This window comes from Microcaecilia unicolor, chromosome 1 (genome assembly GCF_901765095.1).
Source record: "Microcaecilia unicolor chromosome 1, aMicUni1.1, whole genome shotgun sequence".
Lineage (NCBI taxonomy): Eukaryota > Metazoa > Chordata > Amphibia > Gymnophiona > Siphonopidae > Microcaecilia > Microcaecilia unicolor.
This window is the reverse complement of record NC_044031.1, coordinates 557,221,123-557,246,762: the sequence shown is the minus strand read 5'-3', so window position 1 is coordinate 557,246,762 and position 25,640 is coordinate 557,221,123. Positions and strand designations below refer to the sequence as shown.

The following is a 25,640-nucleotide window of genomic DNA, read 5'->3' as shown; positions in this document are numbered from 1 at the left end:
GTGCATCATGGTATTACAGCACTTCCTGTGTAATATCGTTGATTGTAATGCGTAAAAGTCCTGGAGAATTACATAAAAAATAAACAGAAATAGAAAGTAACTTGTCAAACTTAGGGGCCGTTTTACCAAGCTGGGGTAAAAGGGGCCCTGCAGTAGCATCAAAGTGTGGATTTGCAGCAGGTCAAAAGGAAATGGCCGTGTGGTAAGTTAAGCACTTGCTGCACAGCCATTTCCTGGAGTATTTATTTACTTATTGCACTTGTATCCCACATTTTCCCACCTATTTGCAGGCTCAATGTGGCTTACAAAGACCTGTTATGGCATTGCCATTCCAGGGTAAAAGATACAATTGGTGTTACAAAAAGATCTAGGATGACAAAAAAGATCTAAGCAAACAGATATAGAAGTATGACTTTCAGAATAAGGGTGGAGTGGTGAAGTGTTATAAATTAAGCTATGGATTCTCGTGGTAGGCCTTGTTGAAGAGAGAGGTTTTCAGAGATTTGCGGAACTTAGTTATTTTGTTAATTATTTTCAAGTTAGTTGGTAGTGCATTCCACAGTTGCGTGCTCATGTAGGAAAAGCTGGTCGCATGTGTTAGTTTGTATTTTAATCCTTTACAGCTGGGGAAGTGTAGATTAAGAAATGTGCGGGCTGATCTTTTAGCATTTCTGGGAGGCAGGTCCACGAGGTCTAGCATGTAGGTTGGGGCATCTCCGTGAATGATTTTACGAACAATCGTGCAGATCTTGAACGCTATACGTTCTTTAAGTGGGAGCCAGTGAAGTTTCTCTCTTAGGGGTTTTGCACTTTCATTATTTTGTTTTTCCAAATATGAGTCTGGCTGCGGTATTCTATTTAGGAGGCAGTAGGGGCTCCACGTATATCGGCAGTAACTGGACAGCACCAATTACCACTGGTAAGCCCCCAGCACTAAAAAAAATAAAAATAATTTCAGAGCGCCGAAAATGGCACACGGCACACACCAGAACTACCACCAGGCTCCTGCAGTAGCCCAGTGGTAAGGCCACTTTGCTGCACGTCAGTGCTGCGGTATCCCTACCGTGCCTTTGCAAAAGGACTCCTTAATACACATCTCAATAAGAAATAAATTACCAAACTCCATGTGAAGGACATGCTGATTTGGTCAAAATGTGTATTGAGAGAAAACAATGTACTACAAATAAAAAGATAATGCACATATGGTTTAAGAGAGAAATGTACTCAGAATTCATTATGGTAGGCCAAATAGAAATAAGGGCCAAACCTTAAATAAACATGGTCAAGTTACAAGAAAAAACCAACGAAGCATAATACAGTATATATATATTTTTTAAAACCCACAGCTACAGTGTAACAAAAGTAATGGGGCTACCTATTGAATATAACATCACATAATATCTGCAAACAAAAGAATACTAAAGGAAAATGGAAAGGAAAATAAATACTAGATATTAACCAAATAAAAAAAGACTCTATTGACCTTTAGAAAATTTAGGTTAATGTAGTGAAGTAGAGCGTATTCTGAACTATATCATAGGAATACATTGGCATCTTTAGTGTTTAGCGCATGCGTATTTTTAGCGTGTGCTAAAAACGCCAGTGCGCCTATGTAAAAGACCCCCTAAGTCCTCAGGCATAGCTAGGTGACCAATCAGCAAATCTTGACTTTAGCCATCACTGGATTTAATTCAACTAAGTCCGACTTTATTATCATTTTTACAGCTCTTTACTACTACCTATTGCCTTGCTGATTAAGAAACAATTCAAAGAGTAAAATCTGCAGTCAACTACAGCAAATGAGTAATTTTACAAAAATAATCTTTCACAATAAAACCTGCAGACCAAAGAATATATTTTAAGTAATGACAATTATGCTGCACAAAAGACTGTAATGAGAAAAAAAAGGGATATCTTGACATAATCAAGGAATGTTTTCAGCTATCACATCCGTTGTTTTCTCTGCAGCCTGTTTCATTTTCAGCAGTGGAAACCAGAAATGCACCTAGAGAAAGAAAACAGTAAAGTTAAACGCTGTATTTGAACAAATGTAGGGGCCCGTTTAACTAAGCCACATAAGAAGCTGTGTGTCAAATTGGCACCACCGCCTGGCTATCACGTGCCCCGGGCGGAAATTCCATTTTTGCTGCACATTCAAGACACAAGGTACAAAATATTTTCTATTTTCTACAACATTGCGCTTACCCGGCAGTAATCGGCAGTTTACACGCGTTGAACCCTTACTGCCCGGTTAGCATGTGAGACCTTACCGCTAAGTCAGTGGGTGGCAGTGAGGTCTCAGGCCAAAAATGGACACACGCTGGTTTTAATTTTGCTGCATGGCCATTTTCTGGCACAAAAAGAAATGCCTTTTTTCCAGGCGCACTGAGGAAATGGATCAAGGTCCATCCAAAACACGTGCCTACACCAATGCAGGCCACTTTTAGGCATGTCTTAGTAAAAGAGCCCCATGCTTTCTCTTCAAATTCATCCATAATAGTGCTATTAAAGATACTGTGGTCAGTACTCAACCGGCACAGTCACTGCATTAATTTTACGTGCCAGCATCAGCAATTATAGGCCTCAACGTTCAAAAAAAGATGAACTCCTAAAGGTAGAGCCTAAGGGGCCATTTTACTAAAGGACTGGATTCAGTAAATTGTGCTCAAAATTTGATGTCAAACAAAATCAGAACTGAACGATTATAATTAAAGAGTGTTACAGGATGGGCGCCCTTAATAGAACAGTGCGTATCATTGGGATCCGAGCTCAACTTTGGGTGCAAGAATCTAGACCAACTAAAACCAGGCAAGTTGGGCGCAGATCTGCATAACTTTGTGCGTATCTTAAGGGAACGCCGCTGACCCACACATGTCCCTCCCATCATTACACCCCCTTTGCAGATCTGCACAAAAACACATAGGCGCTGTTCTAGAAATGGACGCATAAGTGTGTTTTCAGGCGAACTCTTACAGCGTAGCCATGTGACAGGGAGCCCTTACTGCCACCCATTGAGGTGCTGTAAGGGCTCCTGCGCTAACCCAGCGGTAACCAGGCAGCATGCGCCGATGCCTGATTACTGCCAGGTTACTGCTGCGCAAGCCATTTCCGGGGGTTTTCTTTTTACCCCGGAAATGGCAAGTGCTTGGGGCAGGACTACCGCTGGCAGCTGTGTTGGACCGGCGGTAGTCCTAGAAGAGTGAGTGGTAAGCCCACGTTGGGCTTACTGCCACTCTGTAAAAGGGCCCCGAGATGATAAAATGTTATCTCAGCTAGGGTAGGAGTGGATAAACATGTCCTGCTGCAGTATGTGCAGCCCGTGTCACTCCTTGTGTGTGTGAGTGAGACTAGGGCTACCATATTTGCCCTAAGAAAAAAGGGGACACAAAATATCACCCCGCCCCTGTCACACCCCTGCCCTGTCACTTTGACACCCCCCCTTTAATGAAAACCAGATTCCCTCTCTCTCCCCTCATGTATATCCCCTCCCCAATTTTCCAGCCTCCCTCCACTCACATGACTCCATTCACTACCCCTCCCCTCCCATACCTTATTTTTGTGCCCTAGTGGCCTCTTTGGGGCATGAAAAATCCCCCTTTCCTGCCTGCCGTGGCTGCTGACCTGTCTTGCTCCCGGTTCCGCTTCAAAATGGCTGCCACTAGACCACCAGGGCAAGATAATAAGGTAAAGGAGGGTAGGGAAGGCTAGGACACCCTGAGGCCTCCCTGCCCATCCGCAAACCCAGACAAACGGGGCAGGCTGGAAAAACCTGCCCGGATGCCCCGTAGGTCCTCAAAAAGAGGGCATGACCGGGTAAAACAGGACAGCCTTCCAAGCAGAAGATTTAGGGCCTGTCTGTGCAGATGTATGATCAAATTTGGAGGAACTAAATATGTCTTCTTTACCCCAGAGCAATTTAGGGCTTTTCTAGATGTGATGAAGAATCTTTGAGTGTTGTGCTATTTGACTTATTGATTGGGAATTATAAGGTGGTTTATCCTGCTAAGCCTTTCTTTCTGTTTTTTTTTGTTTGTTTGTTTTTTCAGAATGTTATATATACCCTCTTTGCTGTCTCTGGGCTTTTTTGAGTCCACTTCCCCTTTAATAGTGGTCTAAGGAAAATGTTTCTTTTGTTTCTTGTTATTTTTATTGTATTCCTCGTGTCATTTTTGTTCTGTGCTGCTTAAACAAGATTTTAATCTTGCGATTATATAATTGAAATTTATAAATAAAGAATTTATAAAAATAGCAAATAGTTTGTTTATATGAGAAGAATAAATGATTGAAAAAATTGGACTTAGGGTTGAAGCCTGAAATGGGATGGCTCGTAAGAGACCTAGGGGCCCTTTTACTAAGCCTTGTAGGCGCGTCCTATGTGCATCAGTTTTGAACTACCGCCCAGCTAGCATGTGGCCCAGGCAGGAATTTCATTTTTTACACATGTCCACTAAGCATGCTGGAAATTTTCCGGTGCATGGCGCTAACCCGGCGGTAATTGACATTGTACGCACGTAGACCATTACTGCCCTGTTAATGCAGGAAACTTTACAGCTAGGTCAATGGGTGGTGGTAAGGTCTCAGACCCAAAATGGACGCACACCATTTTAAATTTTACTGCACATCCATTTTCAGCCAAAAAAAGGCCTTTATTGCAGGCACGCTAAAATTGAACTTGCGCATGTTCAATACACGCATCTACACCGGCGCAGGCCATTTTTCAGGGCACCTCAGTGAAAGGACCCCCTAATAACCCATAATTAAGTCCATTTTCTATGATACTGATATTCTTCACATTTACCCCCTGTTTACTAAGCCGTGCTAGCGGCGGCAATGCATTAGTGCACAGCAGCTCATAGCGCATCTTAGTAAACAGTGTGTATTGATAAGTGATTTAATTGAGAGCATTATAGTGTAGTTTACTGGAATACAATTCAAAAGTCCACTATTTTTTCTATTTTTGTGTTGCTATTTTTCCGACATTGCTGCTATCTTACCGTTGTAGCCATCGCATTCCGTTTCTGTTCTGCATTTTTGATCCCAGCCTTGGATCTTTTCTTTAGCACTTTTGAGTGCAGGTAATGAATGCGTTCTAGCTCCTTTTTGGGATAGAACGAAGCTGACACCAGTAGTTTGAGCTGTGACAGGACAGCAGACAGCATCCCAAGAATAAATAGAACCACAATGATGATACCAAGTAGGATCCAAGCCTTGGAAAGTGAGATCAGTGGTGTGGGGATACAGTCACGTTCGAAGAGAGATATCTTGAAGGATGCACTGAAGGAATTTTTAGTGCCCTCTTTAGGCACGATGCCCAACACTCTCTGTTCCCTCTGCACAAAAGAAGGACAACAATGCAATTAAATTATTTAGGTTCCTGGTATCGATAGTCAGGTACAGTATGCAGCATATTATTTTCCATATTTTGGATGTTAATCTAAATTCTGATTGGTGGCCAGGTTCTGTATTCAGGCTACTGATGAAACTTATTATGTTATACCAAGGATTACTGTACTAAACAAGACATGGTACTAGTTGTGCAACCCATGCTTTGCTAATGGGTGGTCATTTAGGCTTGCCAATCTAGAAGGTACACAAATAAAAATCAATTAAAAGGATAGTAGACAGGCGGCGGCAAATGCTCCATAGCTTGACTGCTTGATCACACTGGGGAACACTTAGTACTCAAAGTAACTCCAGACCAGTCCAGGGGATATTTTCTTACAAGCACCTTTATTAGATTAATTCCCCTCAAAAGGCAGGTATTTATGAAAGAACAAGAATGAAAATCAGCACAATCACTGGAACAGTTCAACCAAAGTAGCACCAAAAAAATCCCATAGTACTGTAGGTTTAGTATTGGCAGGTTCTCTACAAATCTACTGGTAATACACACTTCCTGTTTACTCTGGGTCATTAGACAGGTCTCTTCTCCTAATATCCATTATATCAGGGTTGTCCAACCTCAGTCCTCAAAACCCGCAATCCTGGGTTTTCAGGATTTCTCCAAACAATATGTGATGCCAAACATTAACCCCTGAAGACGCTGGTATAGTGAAACACGATTCATGTAGGGTCATGGCAGAATGGGAGTATTAACAGCGGAATTGGAAGCTGGATTCAAAGGATTATCCCTATGCACCGGTCTGTTTTAAAAGGTTTTGATGAACAGTGGACGACTTACAGTACATCATTGAAAGTATATATTGAAAAGTTCTTGCGCAGAAATTTGTCAATTGAGGACTTTGGAGCGGATTACATTAAGTGATTTGACTGCAGTAATATTCAAGATCCAAGGAGTTTCTACAGTGGACTGTGTAATCGTTGGCGGGTTTCGCCAAGATAAGTACTGAGTCTTCAATTATTACAGGGGACTGGATACAGGGGATTGCTGGTTTTTAAGAGTGATTTGTATGGGTGGTGTTATTTTATGGTGTGAATGTAAGGTTAGCAAGAGTATGTGATATGAATAATATGTTTCAAAAATAGTTTTGTAATCCAAGGTTGGGAAATGTAATAAATGTTTTGCATATTATGTAGTTGCTGAGTAGTGATGACAATCAATATGTATGAGATCTATTTTCATGTACTGCCTCCATTGTATGCAAATAGATCTCATGCATATTCATTGGGGAAATCCTGAAAAACCCGACTTGACAAGGGCCAAGGTTGGACACCTTGCATGAGATGATCTCTTTTAATAGTTGCACACCCAGTCCCTTTCTCTCTCTGGAAATCACACTATCAATCGATCACAAAACCCTTTCAATACATAAGTACCCAATACAGTTGGGAAGAAAATTAGTGCCTCTTTCACTACACAAAAAGTCATTCATGCACTGTTCAAAATTGCTGGAGCTGCATGATGACGCGAACATGCGGCTCCAGCAATTTTGAACAGTGAGCGAATGAATTTTTATGTGGTGAAAGAGGCACTAATTTTGTGCTATGCTGTCATATTAAATACTCCTGAGGAAGCCGATGAAGATGGTGAAACAGGCCCCGTTGGGATGTTAATGACTACAAGATAAGTCTTTGGTTTTTTGACATTTGCATAGCTTTTTATCTGCTTGCAATGAAAATATTTGATAGTTTTTTTTTGGGGGGGGGGGGGGGTTGAGGACCCATGAAAAATAAAGGAACCCATGGTTAAAGCAGATGAAAAATTTGAATATCTGCATTTCAAATGGTTACTGTGGTCCTTTTCCCAATTTTTAAGCAACAGGAAATATATGTAAGAAACAAGAAGATTTACTGTCAATAATTAAAGATAATAGTGCTTATTTAAGTAACTAGACTTTGTTGGTAACTTTGACCCTTGTGGAGTTGGCTGACATAATTGATCCAAGTTCATCTTGAGTTTGTATTGTAAATGCTGGCACGCAGTTAGGCACACAAATGCAGGTATTCTATAATATTGTACCTCATTTTTGGGAATGCTTCTGACCCGCCCATGCCCCTCCCATGGCCATGCCCCTTTCGAGATGCACGCTATGAAATTTAGGTGCGCATGTTATAGAACAGGGTGTAGGGCATATCCGTGTGTAATTCCTAATTACTCCAATTAAGTGCTTGTTAACTCCAATAATTGATTGTTCATGCCTAATTTGCACCCAAATTTGGGTGACCAATACAGAAGCTTATCTTTATCCCTTAAATAAGGTGTGAGAACTTATCCAACTAAGATTAAGACTGCATATTCAAGGGTCCAATTTGTACTGAAAATATGCTTAAACAAATTCATATAGGAATACGTTTTTCCTACATAGGAACGCAGCTTTGGAATGCACTACCACTTGATGTGAAAATAATAAGCGACCTAATCAACTTTCGGAAATCACTGAAGAATTATCTCTTCAATAGAACATACCACAATGACCCATCACACAAACTTTAGTGCAGTACAACTTTAACTGTCATTTTATTATTGATCCTGTTATAACTAATGCTTTATCTCATTTGTTACATATATTCTTCTGTAATTATTGTATCTTCACTCTGCTATGGCAATAACCAGGGCAGAATATTGTAAGCCACATTGAGCCTGCAAATAGGTGGGAAAATGTGGGATACAAATGCAACAACGAAAGAAAGAAAGAAATATAATTTATTTGGACATCTTTAAATGGCAGCTCCTCTACTGTATATTGAACTGTAGAGAATGTTCCCATGTCAAAACACAATGTCTTGTTCTGAGGTAGTATTGCCCTAAGTGCCATTGTATTATACACAGGTATCCACAGACTGCACACAGATTTCCTTGGAAAACTGTTAACTGTTTAGCAATGTGTAAAGCTGCACTTTCACAGATTGGGAGACAGATGGATACTAATTACTTAAATAAACCTCCTACTCTCCTCCATCTTCCAAAACCTATCAACTTGTCTGTGAAAAACACATTATCAAGACACTTTGTCACAAATTATTTTGGGCCCCTTTTACAAAGGCACAGGAGGGCTAACATGCAGGTAGCTTACACCAATCGGAACTACGCCAGGGTAGCATGTGCGCCTGGTGGTAATTCTGAGTTTGGCGCATGTCAAATCCTGCGGTAGAAAAGAATTTTCTACACAGGGGGCGTTCACAGCGGTAACCAGCAGCACTCCCACGTTGGTGCATGCTGCATGGTTACCAGGTGGGTAGTGTGTGTCCCCTTACCGCTAGATCAATGGGTGGCGGACAGGGCTCAGGGCGTAAATAGGCGCACACTAGTTTTAATGTTAGCACAGGCCCATTTCTTAGCCCATTAAAAAATAGCCTTTTTCCCAGCCGCGGTAAAAAATGGCCTAGTGCGCACCTAAAAGACACACCTAGCCCACCGCAGGCCACTTTTTACCGTGGCTTTGTAAAAAGACCCCTTAGTTTGCTTAATTCTATACACACACTCAAAGTAGTATAGAGGGGCATTTTTTTAATAGAACTCCTAAGTCCAATTTTGGACGTTTTGCTAGAAACATCCAAAAAGCAAGTGGTGAATATAGCCATTTCTGAACCTGAAAAAAAGTCTATTTTTGGTTCAAAAATCACCTTTTTCCTAGGCATGTTGTGGTCAGTGCATTTTTCTTTTTGAACCATTTTGGAAAATAAAACATCCAAGAGAAAAATGGCCAAAAACCAGCCTTTGGGATTCTTAGTAGACTGCCCACACAGACATCACAGCAGAGCATTGGGGCAGCCAAGAGGGGCACTGCAGTGGACTTCACATAAAAGGTTCCAGGTACACATCTCACCATAACCCCTTATACTGTATGGAGAGCTCTCCAAGCTGAAAAATACCAACTGTACACCACTACAATAGCTCTCAAGCTTGCAGGTGTCACCTATATTTAGGTACAGTATGTATTCAGTGTTTTTTGGAGGGTTCACACGTTCCACCACAAGTGTACTAATTACAGTGGGATAAGGGATTGGGTCCCCTTCTCTGCAGTCCACTGCACTGAACACTGGGCTGCTCCTGGGAACTGCTTGCTGCTCTGATAGGAATGACCATTATATCTGCAGCTGTCATAGAGCTTGGTATGTAATGCCACTGTCATATGTTAAGGGGCTGGGAGGGGGTCAGTGACCACTGGGGGAGTAAGGGGGTATATGACTTAATCTCTCCACTGGTCATTTGATCATTTAGTGCACATTTTGGTCACTTAGTCGTGATTGAAACAGGTCCAGCCAAAAACATCTCAATTTTGGCCCTAGACAGATCTTTGTTCCATTATTGCAGAAAAACGTATATCTTTTGGTGCTGCCCATATCCCAAAACACACTGTGGAGATAAATGTTTAACATTGGAGTGTCAAAAATTGCAACTTGGACGTTTTTCTGAAAAATACATTCTTCTGCCACCATGACATTTTTTTGGACTTTTTTTTTTTTTTTTTTTTTAAATGAGCCCCATAGCGTAACATCAATGTAATGATACTCACAAAGTTTGAAATAAGCCATGGAATGTTTTGCTCAGGTAGATTCTCCAAATGCTTGCTCACCGAAAATATTAGCCAATAGAGTGAGAAATCTATGGCCATGAACAATGCCCAGAGACCAAGATTCATCAGTATAGGGAGGAAGAAGAGTCCCATGTGTTTCCTCTCCTTACGGGATAGGTGCAGTGTCGGAATGGTGATATATTCATTTTTCTCTTTTTTATTGAGTGGGAGGACATAGGGTTTCCCCTCTTTCCTATTATGCTCATCAAACTCAATGAAACGCTTTGTGATATATGTGTTATCAAACTTCCTACCATTCTTGCTCAGATATCTTCTGAGGAAGACTCCTGTGCCAATCAAAACTATTGCAAGGCCCAAGACGAAAAGCAGCCTGCGGCCCACGAAGAAAGTGGCTTCCAACAGATAGGATATGTCGTCCACAACTCTTTGGATCTGCAGTTCTGTTTCATTTAATTTCAGTTTCAGTTTTTCATCTGAAATAGAGGCATGGACATCAACCTTGTCACTCAGGGTCACTATATCTGAGAAGGGTCTGATGAGCGCACTTTGATTATAAATCCATTGGATTGTTTTGATGTAATGATCCAAAGGAGTCACCTGGAGAGAAAGACGTTTTGCTTCCAAGTTGCATGTTATACTATCTGCTAGATTTCTGAGGTTGGTAAAAATATTTTTGATGTCATGGAATATGACTATGCCAGTTCCAGCTGTAACAAGTGCATTCCTGCCTTCTCTCATTCCACAAGAAAGTAGAAACAGTATGCTGAAACAGCGAACATGTTTAGAGTAAAACAGTAAGGTAGACATGGCAAATGTGATGGAAGTAGATATGACTGATGCAATGAAAAAGGTGCATGTTTCTGATGCATGTAAAATAAGGAGCAGGGTGGAACCTAAAATAAGGCCAAATATACAGCAAACCACCAACAGGGTCAGTGAATTCTTCCATTCTGTTTTCCTCTCAGATACGAAAGTGTCCACAAGGTGTAAACAAAGCCGAGTCACTTTGACAAACTCTATCATGACTGAAATTTGAGAGGACAACCTAGAATTAAAAAAAAACCAAATTGTAAACATTTTACTACACCACTATCAGACATTTAAGTTATTCTAATGTGGTCTGATAATTTCATGTATTATTTTATTACCTACTGATTGATTGAGGTTACCTTGAATTATCTACTGAACCTCTGTATCTTTATTCAAAATTTCTTTGGATGTTTATTGAAATTTGCCTGACACTATAAAGGAGCATTGCTGAGGAAGAAGGTTTGAAGGGAAGTGCTGCATCAGAATGGAATATGGGGAAGAAAGAGACAAGATGCAGTAGCAGAGAGTGAAACACCCTGTTCTGTTCCTTCCCCCCTCCCCCCATCTACACTCATAGAGGGGCATAATCGAACGGGGCGCCCAAGTTTTCCTGAGCAGGACATACCCGCGAAGGGGCGGAGAAACCCGTATTATTGAAACAAGATGGGCGTCCATCTTTCGTTTTGATAATACGGTCAGGGACGCCCAAATCTCAACATTTAGGTCAACCCTAGAGATGGTCATCCCCGATTTTCAGTGATAATGGAAACCAAGGACACCCATCTCAGAAACTACCAAATCCAAGCCATTTAGTCATGGGAGGAGCCAGCATTTGTGGTGCACTGGTCCCCCTCACATGCCAGGACACCAACCGGACACCCTAGGGGGCAATGCGGTGGACTTCAGAAAAAGTTCCCAGGTGCATAGCTCCCTTACCTTATGTGCTGTGCCCCCCCAAAAAACTCACTCCCCACAACTGTACACCACTAACATAGCCCTTAGGGATGAAGGGGAGCAGCTAGATGTGGGTACAGTGGGTTTCTGGTGGGTTTTGGAGGGCTCACATTTACCACCACGTGTAACAGGTAGGGGGGGATGGGCATGGGTCCGCCTGCCTGAAGTGCACTGCAGTACCCCCTAAAACTGCTCCTGGGACCTGCATACTGCTGTCATGGAGTTGAGTATGATATTAGAGGCTGGAAAAAATATTTACAATTTTTTTTAGGGTGGGAGGGGGTTAGTGACCACTGGGGGAGTAATGGGAGGTCATCCCCGATTCCCTCCGGTGGTCATCTGGTCAGTTCAGGCACCTTTTTAAGGCTTGGTCGTAAGAAAAAATGGACCAAGTAAAGTCGCCTTAGTGCTCGTCAGGGATGCCCTTCTTTTTTCCATTATCGATCGAGGACGCCCATGTGTTAGGCACGCCCCAGTCCCACCTTCGCTACGCTTCCGACATGCCCCCATGAACTTTGGTCCTCCCCACGACAGAAAGGAGTTGAGGACGCCCAAAATTGGCTTTTGATTATACCGATTTGGGCGACCCTGTGAGAAGGGTTGCCCAAATCGGAATAATCGACTGAGCTTGTCATCTTTCCCCCTAAACCAACCTCTCCTCCTCCCCCATTCTCTATTTCTGTGGATAACACTCTCATTCTTCCTGTCTCACCAGCTCGTAACCTTGGGGTCATCTTCGACTCCTCCCTCTCCTTCTCTGCACATATTCAACAGACTGCTAAAACCTGTCATTTCTTTCTCTATAATATCAGCAAAATTCGCCCTTTCCTTTCTGAGCACACTACCAGAAGCCTCATCCACACTCTTATCATCTCTTACTTAGACTATTGCAACTTGCTTCTCACAGGTCTCTCACTTAGCCATCTCTCTCCTCTTCAATCTGTTCAAAATTCTGCTGCACGACTAATATTCCGCCAGTGTCATTACGCTCATGTTAGCCCTCTCCTCAAGTCACTTCACTGGCTTCCTATCCATTTCCGCATACAGTTCAAACTCCTCTTATTGACCTATAAGTGCATTCACTCTGCAGCTCCTCAGTACCTCTCCACTCTCATCTCTCCCTACATTCGTCCCCGGGAACTCCGTTCACTGGGTAAATCTCTCTTATCTGCACCCTTCTCCTCCACTGCAAACTCCAGACTCCGTTCCTTTTATCTTGCTGCACCATATGCCTGGAATAGACTTCCTGAGCCAGTACATCAAGCTCCATCTCTGGCAGTCTTCAAATCTAAGCTAAAAGCCCACCTTTTTGATGCTGCTTTTAACTCCTAACCCTTATTCAGAACCCTTATTTTATCATCCTCACTTTAATATTCCCTTATCTCTTGTTTGTTCTGTTTGTCTGTCCTAATTAGATTGTAAGCTCTGTCGAGCAGGGACTGTCTCTTCATGTTCAAGTGTACAGCGCTGCGTACATCTAGTAGCGCTTTAGAAATGAGAAGTAGTAGTAGTAAGGACGCCCATCTTCCGATTTGTGTAGAAAGATGGGCGCCCTTCTCTTTAGAAAATAAGACTGATAGTGATACTGGGGTGGTAAAGGGATGGCAAGACATTTTTGGAGGTGCCACTCCATAGTGACACCTACAGTAGGAAAAGATAACCACTTAAAGAAAACCCTCCCCATAGGGATAATTCTGTAGGCACAATTAAAATAACCAAAGACTGATCTGCCTTGGAGAAGCTCCATCAAAAGCCTCTGCCAATCTGCAAACCTTATTCTAAGGTAATCTAGGCTGAATCCAAACTGAATCCAACTACTCAACTAGAAAATTAAGGACTGTTGGCAGGCCCTTTAATTTCTCCTTCACTAAGGGAATCCCAATCTCTGCTGCTAATGACAAACTCCAACCTCGGGAAGCCCCACAAAAAGAAAATCATCCAAATAATGAATAACATCCCTAACCCCAGCAATTTGTTCCACAGTCCAATAAACAAACGAAGATGCCTCACTACAAGAGCATAACACATGGGCATACATTTATCAAATAAATGCTGTGACTCAAACTTAAATCCCAAAAGATAAAAAGATTCCGAATTCACAGGTAGCAACTGAAATACAGACTCAATGTCAGCCTTGGCCATCAAAACATCCTTCACACAAGATCACAGAAACAATACTGCCTGGTCCAATGACACAAACCCACATACCACACCAAACAAGAATCAGAGTCTATGAATGCATTCACACCTGTAGCATTATTTATTTATTACATTTGCCTCCCACATTTTCCCGCATAGCAGTAGGCTCAATGTGGCTTACAGGTTCCGGAGAGGAGAGTACCAACTCCGGGAATATATACAGAGTGGAAAATAGAGTAACAGTAGGTACAAGGAAGCTGATAAGGTTCCGTTATGCTAGAACAAATTATAAATTAAATGACATTTCCAGGGTTCCTTCTTAAGCACAACTCCCAAAGGATAAATCACCAGGTCAGAAAATGGAGGTTTATACAATGGATCAGCAATCCTACCCAACTCCAATTCCTTACAAAATTTTTCAATAATCACCTTTTTTTGTTCTAAAACTGTGGGGGCATCACAGGGCTTAAGAGATAAAAGCAGACCCTGGAAAGGAATAAGAAAACTGACACTAAAATCCTCCAACAACAAATAAGCATCATCTTATCGAGAGTAATCATACAAACACTTGGATAAAGCTGTCAAACTTTAGAGACAGGGCCTTGAGAAATATCTTCTGAGGACTATGATCTGGATCCAATGCCTCTGGCAACCTTTGCTCCTTGGAGATGACAATGGAGAGTTGGTTGCCCAACTCTACAAATGGAACATTTGTGTTTAAACTTACCTGACTGCTGCACACAATGGCCAGAATTGAAATACATTTCCACTCCCACTCAGACATTCACCAACAAATTGCCCAGATATCCAAATCCCAGTGCCCGCTGTCATGGATTTGGAAAGTGGCACCAATGACCCACTGTCCTTGAACTGCTACAGGCCATCCTGATGTTCCAACACCAGGAACTGCTGGCAAGTATGATGGCTGCCCAAATCCCTGAAAGGACCAAGGCCAAACAGGTGTCTTGTCCATCAGCCAAATATCCTCGTCTTGAAAACCCCAAGCTTCAGACATCCTTTGCCAACTGCTTTCTAAAATGAATATCACAATTTAGCCAAGCCCAACTTCCACAAGTAGAATAATCCTGTAAAATCATATCAGAATACTTAAAAAAACAATAAAAAACAAGAATACAAAGTCGGTTTGGCCGCTCCCAAAATGGCTGCAAAAATATTAAAACCTAAACTCCAGTTATGAACAGACTTAACCACCCTAACCTTCTTTTTTACCTGTTCCTTCCTTTTCTCATGTTTCGGAGCATCTCCATATTCCTGCTCTCTAACTAAAAGAGAAAAATATATCCATATTCTTTCCACATAAAATTTTACACATCAGCTTAAAAGAAACATGAGCCCCCAGAGAAGCCAAAACTACATATATGCCCATATTATGAGGGCCCAATTGCAAAGGAGTCCACAAACCCACATCAGACTCAGATGAACTAGAAGAAGATTCAGAAGAATCCAAAGAGTCTAAATGAGTCCCACACATCCGCTGGCACAGAACCAATAACCCTGTGCTTGTGTTTTTCTAAATCCAAATGCTTCACAACCTGTCTCAAATTTTGCATAAATTTCTTATCCTTTAAACACTTGTGCAAACCTCCTTTGTGATTACCTATCCCCTTTTTATCCCTACCTTCCCCTTTTCCCATTACAACCCTCAAATTATTACTAAGATCAGAATACTGACTCAGAGGGTCCAAGCTCTGAATGAGCATATAATTCTGCCGCCTGCTGGCAACTATCTGTAACCATCTGACCAGCATGACATCAGGCCCAGCTGCATTTCTAGAGTTCAGCAACTTCTTTTTGGATAACATCTTAGACTTGGACAGCAAATAGGCCCTTCCAACCCCCAATCAATTCCTCTCCCACCTTTGCTCCCTTTATGATGTTCACCACAGGTACCTGCCACCTCCTCAACCAAACACCTAGATCTTTTTTGACCCCCCTTTTCCCTTCACCCTGCAAAATTCACCCTTCCCAGACTTCACATTTATTTTAAGGCCCATCCTGAAAGTCTACCCCCTCCCCAAAAAAAAAAAAACCACAATAACACCCTGAGCCCCATCCTACAGACCTCTGAATACCACCAAACAACCCCCACAAACCAACTTCAACCCCCAAAAAGAAACTCCCAAACCCATCAAATTATCACAGGTTCTAAAATAAATAGATGACGGGCAATAGGACCCTGAGGCCATCTTGCCCAAAACAGCATCTGTTAATCAGACTCCTGCTCAGCTGCTGCACTGGCAAACACTGCCAACTCTCCTGCACCACAAGTGTGCACAGACCACTTCTACCACTGCACCTTAGCCTCAGCCTAAAGCCCACCACTGTGCTGACCGGTGCAGCTGCTCGAAGACACCACAAAATGGGCCAAAGGTAAGCTTCTTCACACACTTCTCCTCCCAGCTCCGAATTGACTGTCACAAACCCCTTCCCATAATAAGCAATGTGCAAATAAACATTTCTGTTCGACAATATGAAAGATAGGTAAAACTGAAACAGATCTCTATATCTTTATGGAAAATAAAAACAACCTTCATTGGTTGTCCTGCACACTAAACACAAGCCGGACGATTTTTAGCACTATTTAACCGGCCAGGAATGACTCCTGGCCGGTTAAATAGCCCTTAACCAACTATCTGTGAATATTCAGCAGGGGTTAGTCGGCTATCTCCCGCTGAATATTCACAGTCAATGCATAGGGGGATGTTCTATATATGGCACCTACAAAATTGGTGCGGAAATCAGTGCCAACTAAGCGTATTCTATAAGCGACGCCTAGATTTGGGTGCAGTATAAAGAATACACTTAGTTGACATATCAGCGCCAAACATTACACCAGCGAAAATGTGGTGTAAATCCCAGCGCGTAGATTTAGGGCGCACTGGGCCATATTCTATAACTATGCACATAAATTTTGTAATGTCCATGAAATGTTCATTTCCCCGCCCATAACCACGCCCCCTTTTGCCTGCACACGTTAGAACTTAGGCACACTGCATTACAGAATACTCTTAGCAGGTCGTGTGCATAAATTCTAATTAATGCCAATTTAGTGCTCATTATTGCTTGTTAAGAGCTGTTATCAACGCTGATTAGCTATTATTATTATAGAATATGCTCTAATTTTGGCGTGGATCTCTAGGCGCACTGTATAGAATCCGGGGGATTGTAGTTAACCAGCTATATTGAGTGATATAGCCAGCTAGCTGCAAATATTCAGTGCATTGACAGCTAGGTTAGGCTGCCAAATCGGGCCACCCAAATAGCAGGCCTATCTTTGGCTATAAGGCTAGCGCTGAATATTTACTTAACCAGTTGAGTTTATGCCGGTCACTGGCAACAGTCCGGCATTGAATATCCAGCATCACCGCTGGCAGCAGGAGTTAACCGGACTGCCTCCCGCAGTCTGAATATTGCCCCCAAGTTGTCTAAACATTTTGGAGGCAATTCTATAAGTGAGCACTTCCATGTAGGTGCCTTAAGACCACATCATAGGTGTCTACTCTATAATGGAACCTGGCACTTAAGTTCCATTACAAAATACTAGTGGAATCCGGTATCGGCACATCTAACATTTAGATGCTGGTGTAAATGCAAGCACCTAATATAGCAGGAGTGCAAGTAAGTTACAGCAGTGGCGTAGCTACAGGGGGCCATGGGAGCCTGGGCCTCCCCAAATTTGCTATGGGGCCCCTGGTTTGGCTGGCGGTGGTCCGAAACCCCTGCCAGCTGAAGCGTTTGTCTCGCGCTGGTCTCGCCACATTGCCTACCCTACTCTTCTCAGTTGCACCGTGCACACTTGTTTTAGTGAAACTGAGCATATGCGACATTTCACACATGCTCAGTTTCATTAAAACAAGTGTGCACAGTGCGACTGAGAACAGAGCAGGGCAGGCAATGCAAGACCAGCGTGGGACAAACGCTTCAGCTGGCGGGAATTGGGGACCCCCGCCAGCCAAGGTACCATCATGCGGCAGTGGTGGCACAGGGGGGGCAGCGGCGGGGAGGCGGGCCAAAATGTGCCCCCCCTACTTTGGGTTCTGGCCCCCCTCCCTGTTGAGGTCTGGCTATGCCCCTGAGTTACAGTATTCTGTAAGTTACACATGTAAGTGGGAGCCCTGCTTGAGTTCCCCCTATGCTATGCCCCTCCATTTCCAATACATGCTTACATGCACAACTAGCACTTATGCGGGTCTGTGCACACATATGTGCTTAAGTGTTAATATTCTAAACATTTACCTGTGCAATGCACACAGAAAGGTATACGGCTAGGTTATAGAATTGCCCTGCACATGCTTTTTACACATTTTAATATTTGTTTTCTCTGGGGGTCTTTTACTAAGCCATGGTAGCATTTTTAGCTTACGGTAGAAATCAGCTGGTGGTAAACACTGAGACGCCCATAGGAATATAATGGGTGTCTCAGCTTTTACCACCAGCTGATTTCTACCGCGAGCTAAAATCGTTACTGAAGCTTAGTAAAAGACCCTCTCTGTTCTTTGTTCTATATTAGTTTTATCTGTAACAAAAATCTACAGTTCTCCATTAGCAAAATAATAATAATTTGTACTTTATCAATACTAATAATCATAAGGTAACAAATGATTTAAAGTACTTATATTTCATGAGTCAAGCATTAAACAAAAAAAACTTGTTACCTTTATTGTAAGCAAATTCCAGCACTGGTACACAATCTTCTTGTTATCTAGAAAACAAAATGAAGCATAGGAACCCCAAACGTTCAACCTGAGTCAGTCTAACAGCTGTCTGCAGACATACACACACTAACAGCAACATTTTATGACACCGAATTAGTAGAGAAGGAGGAGTCAAGAGACCTGAGATTCTCTCTTCCACTGCACTGGGCAGTGCTGGGCTTCCCAAGAACAGCCAACCATATACTCATGTGTCATGCTACTTTAGAAGTCTAACAGTGCTAATGTGAGCAAAACAGAACACAATTACTCAGCAAAACAACCTTCTTTCCACCTCCATATTCCTTGCAATGGAAACTGATTAATAGCACAACTCATGTGTCTCCTCTCCTTCCCTAAAATAGGAAAGAGCTTGCTGAATGACACTGTGGGCATTCGAGTTCCTTCCAGTGGATAACACCAGAGAAGGAATTTTAGCAATCCAAAGAAACAGAACAGAAAAGAGCCCAATGCAATGCTCAGTACATTTCTAAAGAATGGTCAACATAGATCGGTACATGTTAAGGTTTTTAAATATCCAAGACTATAATTCCTGGAAATTGAGCAGAAAACTTTGTGGTTAGCATGTGACACTGAGCTGCCCTATGGAAAGTCTGAGTTTGCTTCTTGTTTTATGGGCTTTCTGGCCACTGAGGCTGAAAATGCTGTCACAACAGATAACCATTGTGCCAGGGATACCAAACCTTGGCAATTTGCAAAGGTGGAAACAGGAAGACAGCAACCACAGGTCAATCAGTTTGACTATACTGTCTGAGGATAAATTAGTAGTGTTGCTCTTAAAGAAACATCATGAATCCAGCAGGGTACGTGATCTAAGGTAAGGATAGTTTTACTAAATGGTGATCATATTAATAATAATTGTAATAATTATAAACCGGTTGTGTATACTGTCAATACCATATGCTCCAAGACAGTTTATAACATGATTAATTAAAATAACATCTAATAAAAAAGGCAATTTAAAAAAAATCTTTCAAAACATCCTTTTTAAGGAAACATATTTTTTTAAAGTTTACAGAACTTAGGTAATTTTTATTATGTTTCATTGCAAGAGGGAGGGTACCTTGTCTAGCTATAGGTGTTCATCTTTGTTCAACAGTATTCCTCTTAAAATGGGCAGCACATTTTGATAAAAAAAATACTTTGGTGAAAGTTAAGGTGAGTTATATACCAAGTGACAGAATCAGGATTTAAAATCACTACATCACATAGGTAATCCTTATCCCACACATTTTTGAATTCCTTCACACTTTATGACTCCATCACGTGGAAGGGCATTCCAGGCATCCATTACCCTCTCTGTGAAAAAGTATTTTCTGACATTACCCGTAAGTCTATCACCTTGCAACTTCTATTCATGTCTTATAGTTTTTCCACCTCTATGTCTCTGGAAGAGGTTTGTTTGTATATTAATTCCTTTCAAGTACTTAAATATATGTATCATATCTCCTCTCTCTCTCTCTTTTCCTCTAGTGTATACATATTCAAGTGTTCCAGTCTTTTCTCGTACATCTTATAGCGCAAACCCTGTATCACTTTTGTCACCTTCCTCCGGACTGCCTCAAGTCTTTTTATGTCCTTGGAGAGATACAGTCTCCAAAACTGAACGCAGTACTCCAAATGGGGTCAGCCACCACCTTATCACATTGTTTTGCTGCCTTGACATCCTCTGACACTATCACCCCAAGTTCTCGCTCCTGATCTGTGCATATCAGTCTCTCACCCCCTAGCACATACTGTTCTTATTTATATATTGTGATTTATTAACTGCCTTTATGAAGAGATTCACCCAAGGCAGTGTACAGTAGGTACAGTTTAACATCAAACTTACAATTTTGTTAACAGCATAACATCAGTAAAATGAACAAGACAGACAGAATGAAAGAAGAAAACTTGAAAGCAGCAAATTGAGACCTAATAATAGGATCACCATGAAACAGGATCAAAAATGTACACATTTGACAGCACTGAAATTCAAGCAACAGAGATATAATACGATGTAAGCATAATGGCAATGGAGTATCTAATAAGCACACAATTAGAACATTCAAACAACATTGCTATGATACTAATGCTTTTCTACAATACAGCTTACCATCAAGTGGTGTAGCCACAGGTGGGCCTGGGTGGGCCGGGGCCCACCCACTTAGGGCTCAGGCCCACCTAACAGCAGCACACATTTAGCAGTAGCTGGTGGGGATCCCAAGCTCCGCCAGCTAAAGACCTCCTCCTGATGGTGCTGAAAACATTGCTCTCCACTTCAGAAGTCTGAGCTTCCTAAGCTGCCGATATTGGCAACTGCGCATGCTCAGTTTTCAGCGCATGCCTGCTGCAGGCTGCCAAGGTAGAGAGCAGTGTTTTCCTGCCAGCTGAGATATTTTTTTAAGTTGGAGGGGGAGGGGGGGAGAACACTTGTGCCCACCCACTTGTTGTCTAGGCCCACCCAAAATCTGCTGTCTGGCTACACCCCTGCTTACCATACAGCTGAGGGGCCAAATGAAGTTATAAATACATGGGGACAAGATGCATGGTACAGAGTCAGTTGAGATAAATAAATGGGTGGTTAAACTAAAGACAAGTTTTGTATAATCAAGAGATAAGGAACTGATCTAAGTTACAGTGTGTGTTGCAAGCTAGTCCAGGTACAGAATGGGTGTATAGTCAATCACCCTATGTATTAAAGGCTTGGGAGAAGAGCCAGGCTTTTACCTGCTTCCTGAAGTAGAGGTAGTCTCGAGTTATACGTAACCCCTCTGGGAGTAAATCCCAGAGCGTGGGGCTACTCCTGAGAAGGCTCACTGGCGGGTATCACATCCTACAATTTCCTTTGAAGAGGGGACAGATAGCGATGATCCTTGAGAGGATCTTAAGAGGTCTCAAAAGGTGTGTAAAGAGCTAGCTTATTATTTAAGTACTCTCGCCCATTTTGTCTGAGGGCCTTGAAAAATCAAGCAGAGTTTTAAACTTAGCCCTATAAGGCACTGGTAGCCAGTGTAGGTTTTCCAGGAAGGGTGTGATATGGTCATGCAGTTTGTAGCCTATCAGTCATGCTGCAGAATTCTGAATTAGCTGGAGCTGATACAAACCTTTTGGTTTGACCACAGGGCATTACATGGATTCTTACATCCCCAATGCATCACCTTACACCTCTTCACATTAAATTTTAACTGCCAAACAGATCATTATTCCAATTTTTATAGATCCCTTCTCATGACTCCGGCAGCTCTCGGTCCTCACAATCCTCACCTGGCTGCCCTCAGCTTCCCACAACAGCCCTCCTTTCCTTCCTGCCAACCTGCCTTTAAAACTTTTATTTTACCTCAAGTCACAGAAGTGGTCATTTAAACATCAGAAGCAGGAAAAGACCTCAGAAATAGTCTGCAGACCTGGCATATAGCATGCTAATAATGTCTAAACAAACAGGACCTTCATATCATTGGCCAAAAACGTCCTGTGTGCTCATTCCACACAATATTTGTGGAAACCAATCGTTGTCAGCAAACTTCATACAAAAAAATATTTTGTCGGGTTTTTCAAATTTGTTCAAGATTCTTCACTTAACAAAAATAGTGCAAACTCTCATCAAGTAACAACATTTCTTTACAAATTAAGTTACGTTCAAATTAGGTTCAGCAAGTACTTAGTTTAGCACTCAGCTTTTAGCTCCATACCGACGGGTCCCGTTTCACATGAATGCTTCATCAGGGGATAAGAGGCTTGTACATAATTGAGGGCGTCTTTTAATAAGGCGCGCTCACGTTTTCAGCACACGCTAAACGTTAGAGACGCCCATAGGAATGCATTAGCATCTCTAACGTTTAGTGCCTACAGTTTTAGCGTGCGCTAAAATCGTGAGCGCACCTTAGCAAAAGACCCCCTGAATGACTTCACAACATAAGTCTCTCGCTGTTGCTGAACATAATTTGATTTTGAACATAATTTGTTTCGTAAAGAAATGTCGTTACTTGATGACAGTTTGCACTATTTTTGTTAAGTGAAGAATCTTGAACAAATTTGAAAAACTTCACAACACAGAGTGTGGAATGAGCACGCAGGAGGTTTTTGGCCGATGATGTCTGTTCAGATATTATTAGCATGATATACACAGATCTGCAGACTATTTCTGAGGTCTTTTCCTCCTCATTTTTAAAGGACCTCACTGCATCCTTCAACTTGAATTTTTTTCATTCACAAGTGGGTTGTTTAGTCTCTATGGTGGCATTTTCTGTATCTGTTTGTGTTTCTATTTCATTCGTGTTCTTAGTTGTGTAAGAAATATTTCCATTCTATGAAATCACAACTAAGATTCTAGACAGGGTGAACGTGTGGCTATCAAACCCTTAACCAATAACAAGGAAGCTCTGGACACTCACATATTCCATTTGGCAGTATATAAGGCAATAACAGTGAAAGTGAAAACAATGCATTCGTGGATACTAACATATATTACAATGTGATCCATCACTGCTTTCCTACAAAAGATATAGGGGCCCTTTCCCTAAGCTGCGTAAGCGTCTACCTGTGCCCAATGCGCGCCAAAATGGAGTTACTGCCAGCTACCACGTGGCTCTTGTGGTAATTTCATTTTTGGTGCACGTATTGGACGCGCGCCAAGTGGCATTTGATGCACGTAGGTCATTACTGCCCGGTTACGGCATGAGACTTTAATGCTAGGTCAATGGCTGGTGGTAAGATCTCGGGCCCAAAATGGATGCGCGGCAATTATCATTTTTTCCGCATGTCCATTTTCGGCAAAAATTTTTAAAAGGCATTTTTTTACATGTGCGCTGAAAAATGATTCTGCGCGCACCCAAAACATGCATTCACACTACTGCAGGCCATTTTTTAGTGCACCTTAGTAAAAGGACCCCATAGTAATTATAGAATAAGAACAAAGCAAGTCAATACTTACACAACTCAAAAGGAGTCTCTTATGAACCTTGTTGCAAATCGTAGTAGGATTATTAAGAGGAGCCATTCATATATAATTGTGTTTAATATCAATTAAAGCTCTATCAAACAAATTTTGTAACAAAGCTAGTAAAATGACCCTGTGGATTAGCATACAGGTGTAGGAAAAACCCAGAAGACCAGGATGCCTTGTAAAATGAATACTAATTCACTGGTAGCATAACATTTTAATTTTTTTAAAAAGCATACTATAAGCTGGACTGGGTGCTCTGTGGGAGTGTAACAGAATGGCACATAAAGGATCTAGATTTGATCCCAGCTCAGTTCTTCAGCTACCCTGACCAGTTGAAGTTAGTACTGTTGCAAAGGAAGTGTTCACACCCTTTGGGGACTAAAGTTGCAAGCCACAGTGCAACAGTGACACCTAGTGGCAGGATTGGCAAGAAATTACAGAAAAGGTGGTGGTGGATGCCTGGAATGCCCTCCTGCAGGAGGTTCTCAAGACAAAAATGGTGACAGAATTCAAAAATGCATGGGATAAACATAGAGGAACATTATATAGAAAAAAGATGGAATCCAATTAAAGCAAAACTTAAATGACCTCATAACTGGAGTGAGATTTGATGGCACCTGCAGAGGCTGGGAATTTTGACCAATGCCAGGCAAACTTCTACGGTCTGGGTCCCCTAAATGGCAAAAACTGATCAGGATTGGGCTTCGATGGCAACTCCAGTATTTAGGAAGTAGGACCAGTGCCTAGCAGACTTCTACAGTCTGAGTCCCAAAATTGGCAGAGAGAGAGACAGAAATTAACTATACTAGTGTTAAATGATAAAGAAGTGGAACCTTTATAAAGTGCCAGATTTACCTCTGGCCACCCTGTTGGGCAGACTGGATGAACTGTGCAGGTCTTTATCTGCTGACATTTTATATGTTACTATGATGTGGGGCTCAAAATTGTAAGGGTACCCAAGAATTTGTGATGCATGGCCCCAAGCTGATGATTGTAGCTGTAATAACACACTTACGTGACTTTAACGAGGTATTACATGTATGTAGCTATGGGGAAGGTGGGTTATAGTGCCTGCGGATCTTTAATGTACTGTATGACCGAAGAACTCATGTGAAGTGGACTTTTGTTGATCTCTGCTGGTATCTGGCTAGTGGTCTCTAGGTTGCATCCTGCTGGTTTTGCAACTGCATCCTTGGATTCTGAAGCTCTCACCCTATCAGAAGCATATTCTTATATAGTTCTGGTTTTCACCCTGAAGCAACACAGTGAATGGGAAACAAAGACTAACCAACCCAGCTTGCTCCAGTCCGTCCTTCCCAGCCTGTTTCAATCCGTCTGCTCCAACCTGCTTGTTCCAGTCCAAATGCTCTAGCGTGCTCTAGTCCGCTTGCTCCGCCTGCTCTATGCTCGTTCCAGTCTGCATGATCCCAGCTTGTTCCAGTCCGCCCAATCCCAGCTTGTTCCAGTCCGCCGATCCAGCTTCCCCTGCCTGCTCCTGTGTTCCAGTCCGCCTGTCCAGCTTCTCCTTGCTTGTTCCAGCCCATCTGCTCCAGCCTACCTGCTCCGGTACATCTACTCCACCGTGCACCAATCCGCCTGAACCAGCTCTCCGTGCTTGTTCCAATACACCTGCCCCAGCCTGCCTGAACCAGCTTCTCCCTGCTTGTTCCTGCACACCTGCTCCAGCCTGCCTGCTCCGGTACATCTGATTCAGCCTGCTCCAGACTACCTGATCCAGCCTGCTCCAGACTGCCTATCTCAGCCTGTTCCAGTCCATCTGCCCCAGCCAGCTTGCCCCATACTGCCTGATTCAGCCTGATCCAAACTACCTGATCTAGCCTGCTCCTGACTGCCTGCCCTGCCCACCTTCCTACCAGCTGATCCAAACTACCTGATCTAGCCTGCTCCTGACTGCCTGCCCTACCCACCTTCCTACCAGCTCATCACTCCCCTGCCCGATTGATCACCTCACCTGCCTGTTTCCCACCTCACCTACCTGCCCTGTGAACACCTCAGCCGCTACTCATGGCCCCCATTCACATCCTATTCCTTGTCCTGTCCCTCCCTAATCTTTTCCCCCTCCCATCGCTATCTACCTCACGATCTCACTACCCATCCCTGTCCTCCCCCGTCTTCTTCACT

At 42.5% G+C, this 25,640-nt stretch overlaps 1 protein-coding gene across 1 annotated transcript; it reads right to left on the bottom strand.

Moving 5' to 3' along the window:
• Positions 1-1,603: 1,603 nt before the first annotated feature.
• Positions 1,604-18,593, bottom strand: DCSTAMP (dendrocyte expressed seven transmembrane protein). The gene is made up of 4 exons (XM_030190199.1): positions 18,518-18,593; positions 9,918-10,983; positions 4,995-5,330; positions 1,604-2,005 (listed from the first exon to the last, which is right to left on the bottom strand). Exons 2-4 carry the CDS (start codon positions 10,959-10,961, stop codon positions 1,925-1,927), a joined length of 1,461 nt encoding a protein of 486 aa, XP_030046059.1. The 5' UTR covers positions 10,962-10,983; positions 18,518-18,593; the 3' UTR covers positions 1,604-1,924.
• Positions 18,594-25,640: the final 7,047 nt, after the last annotated feature.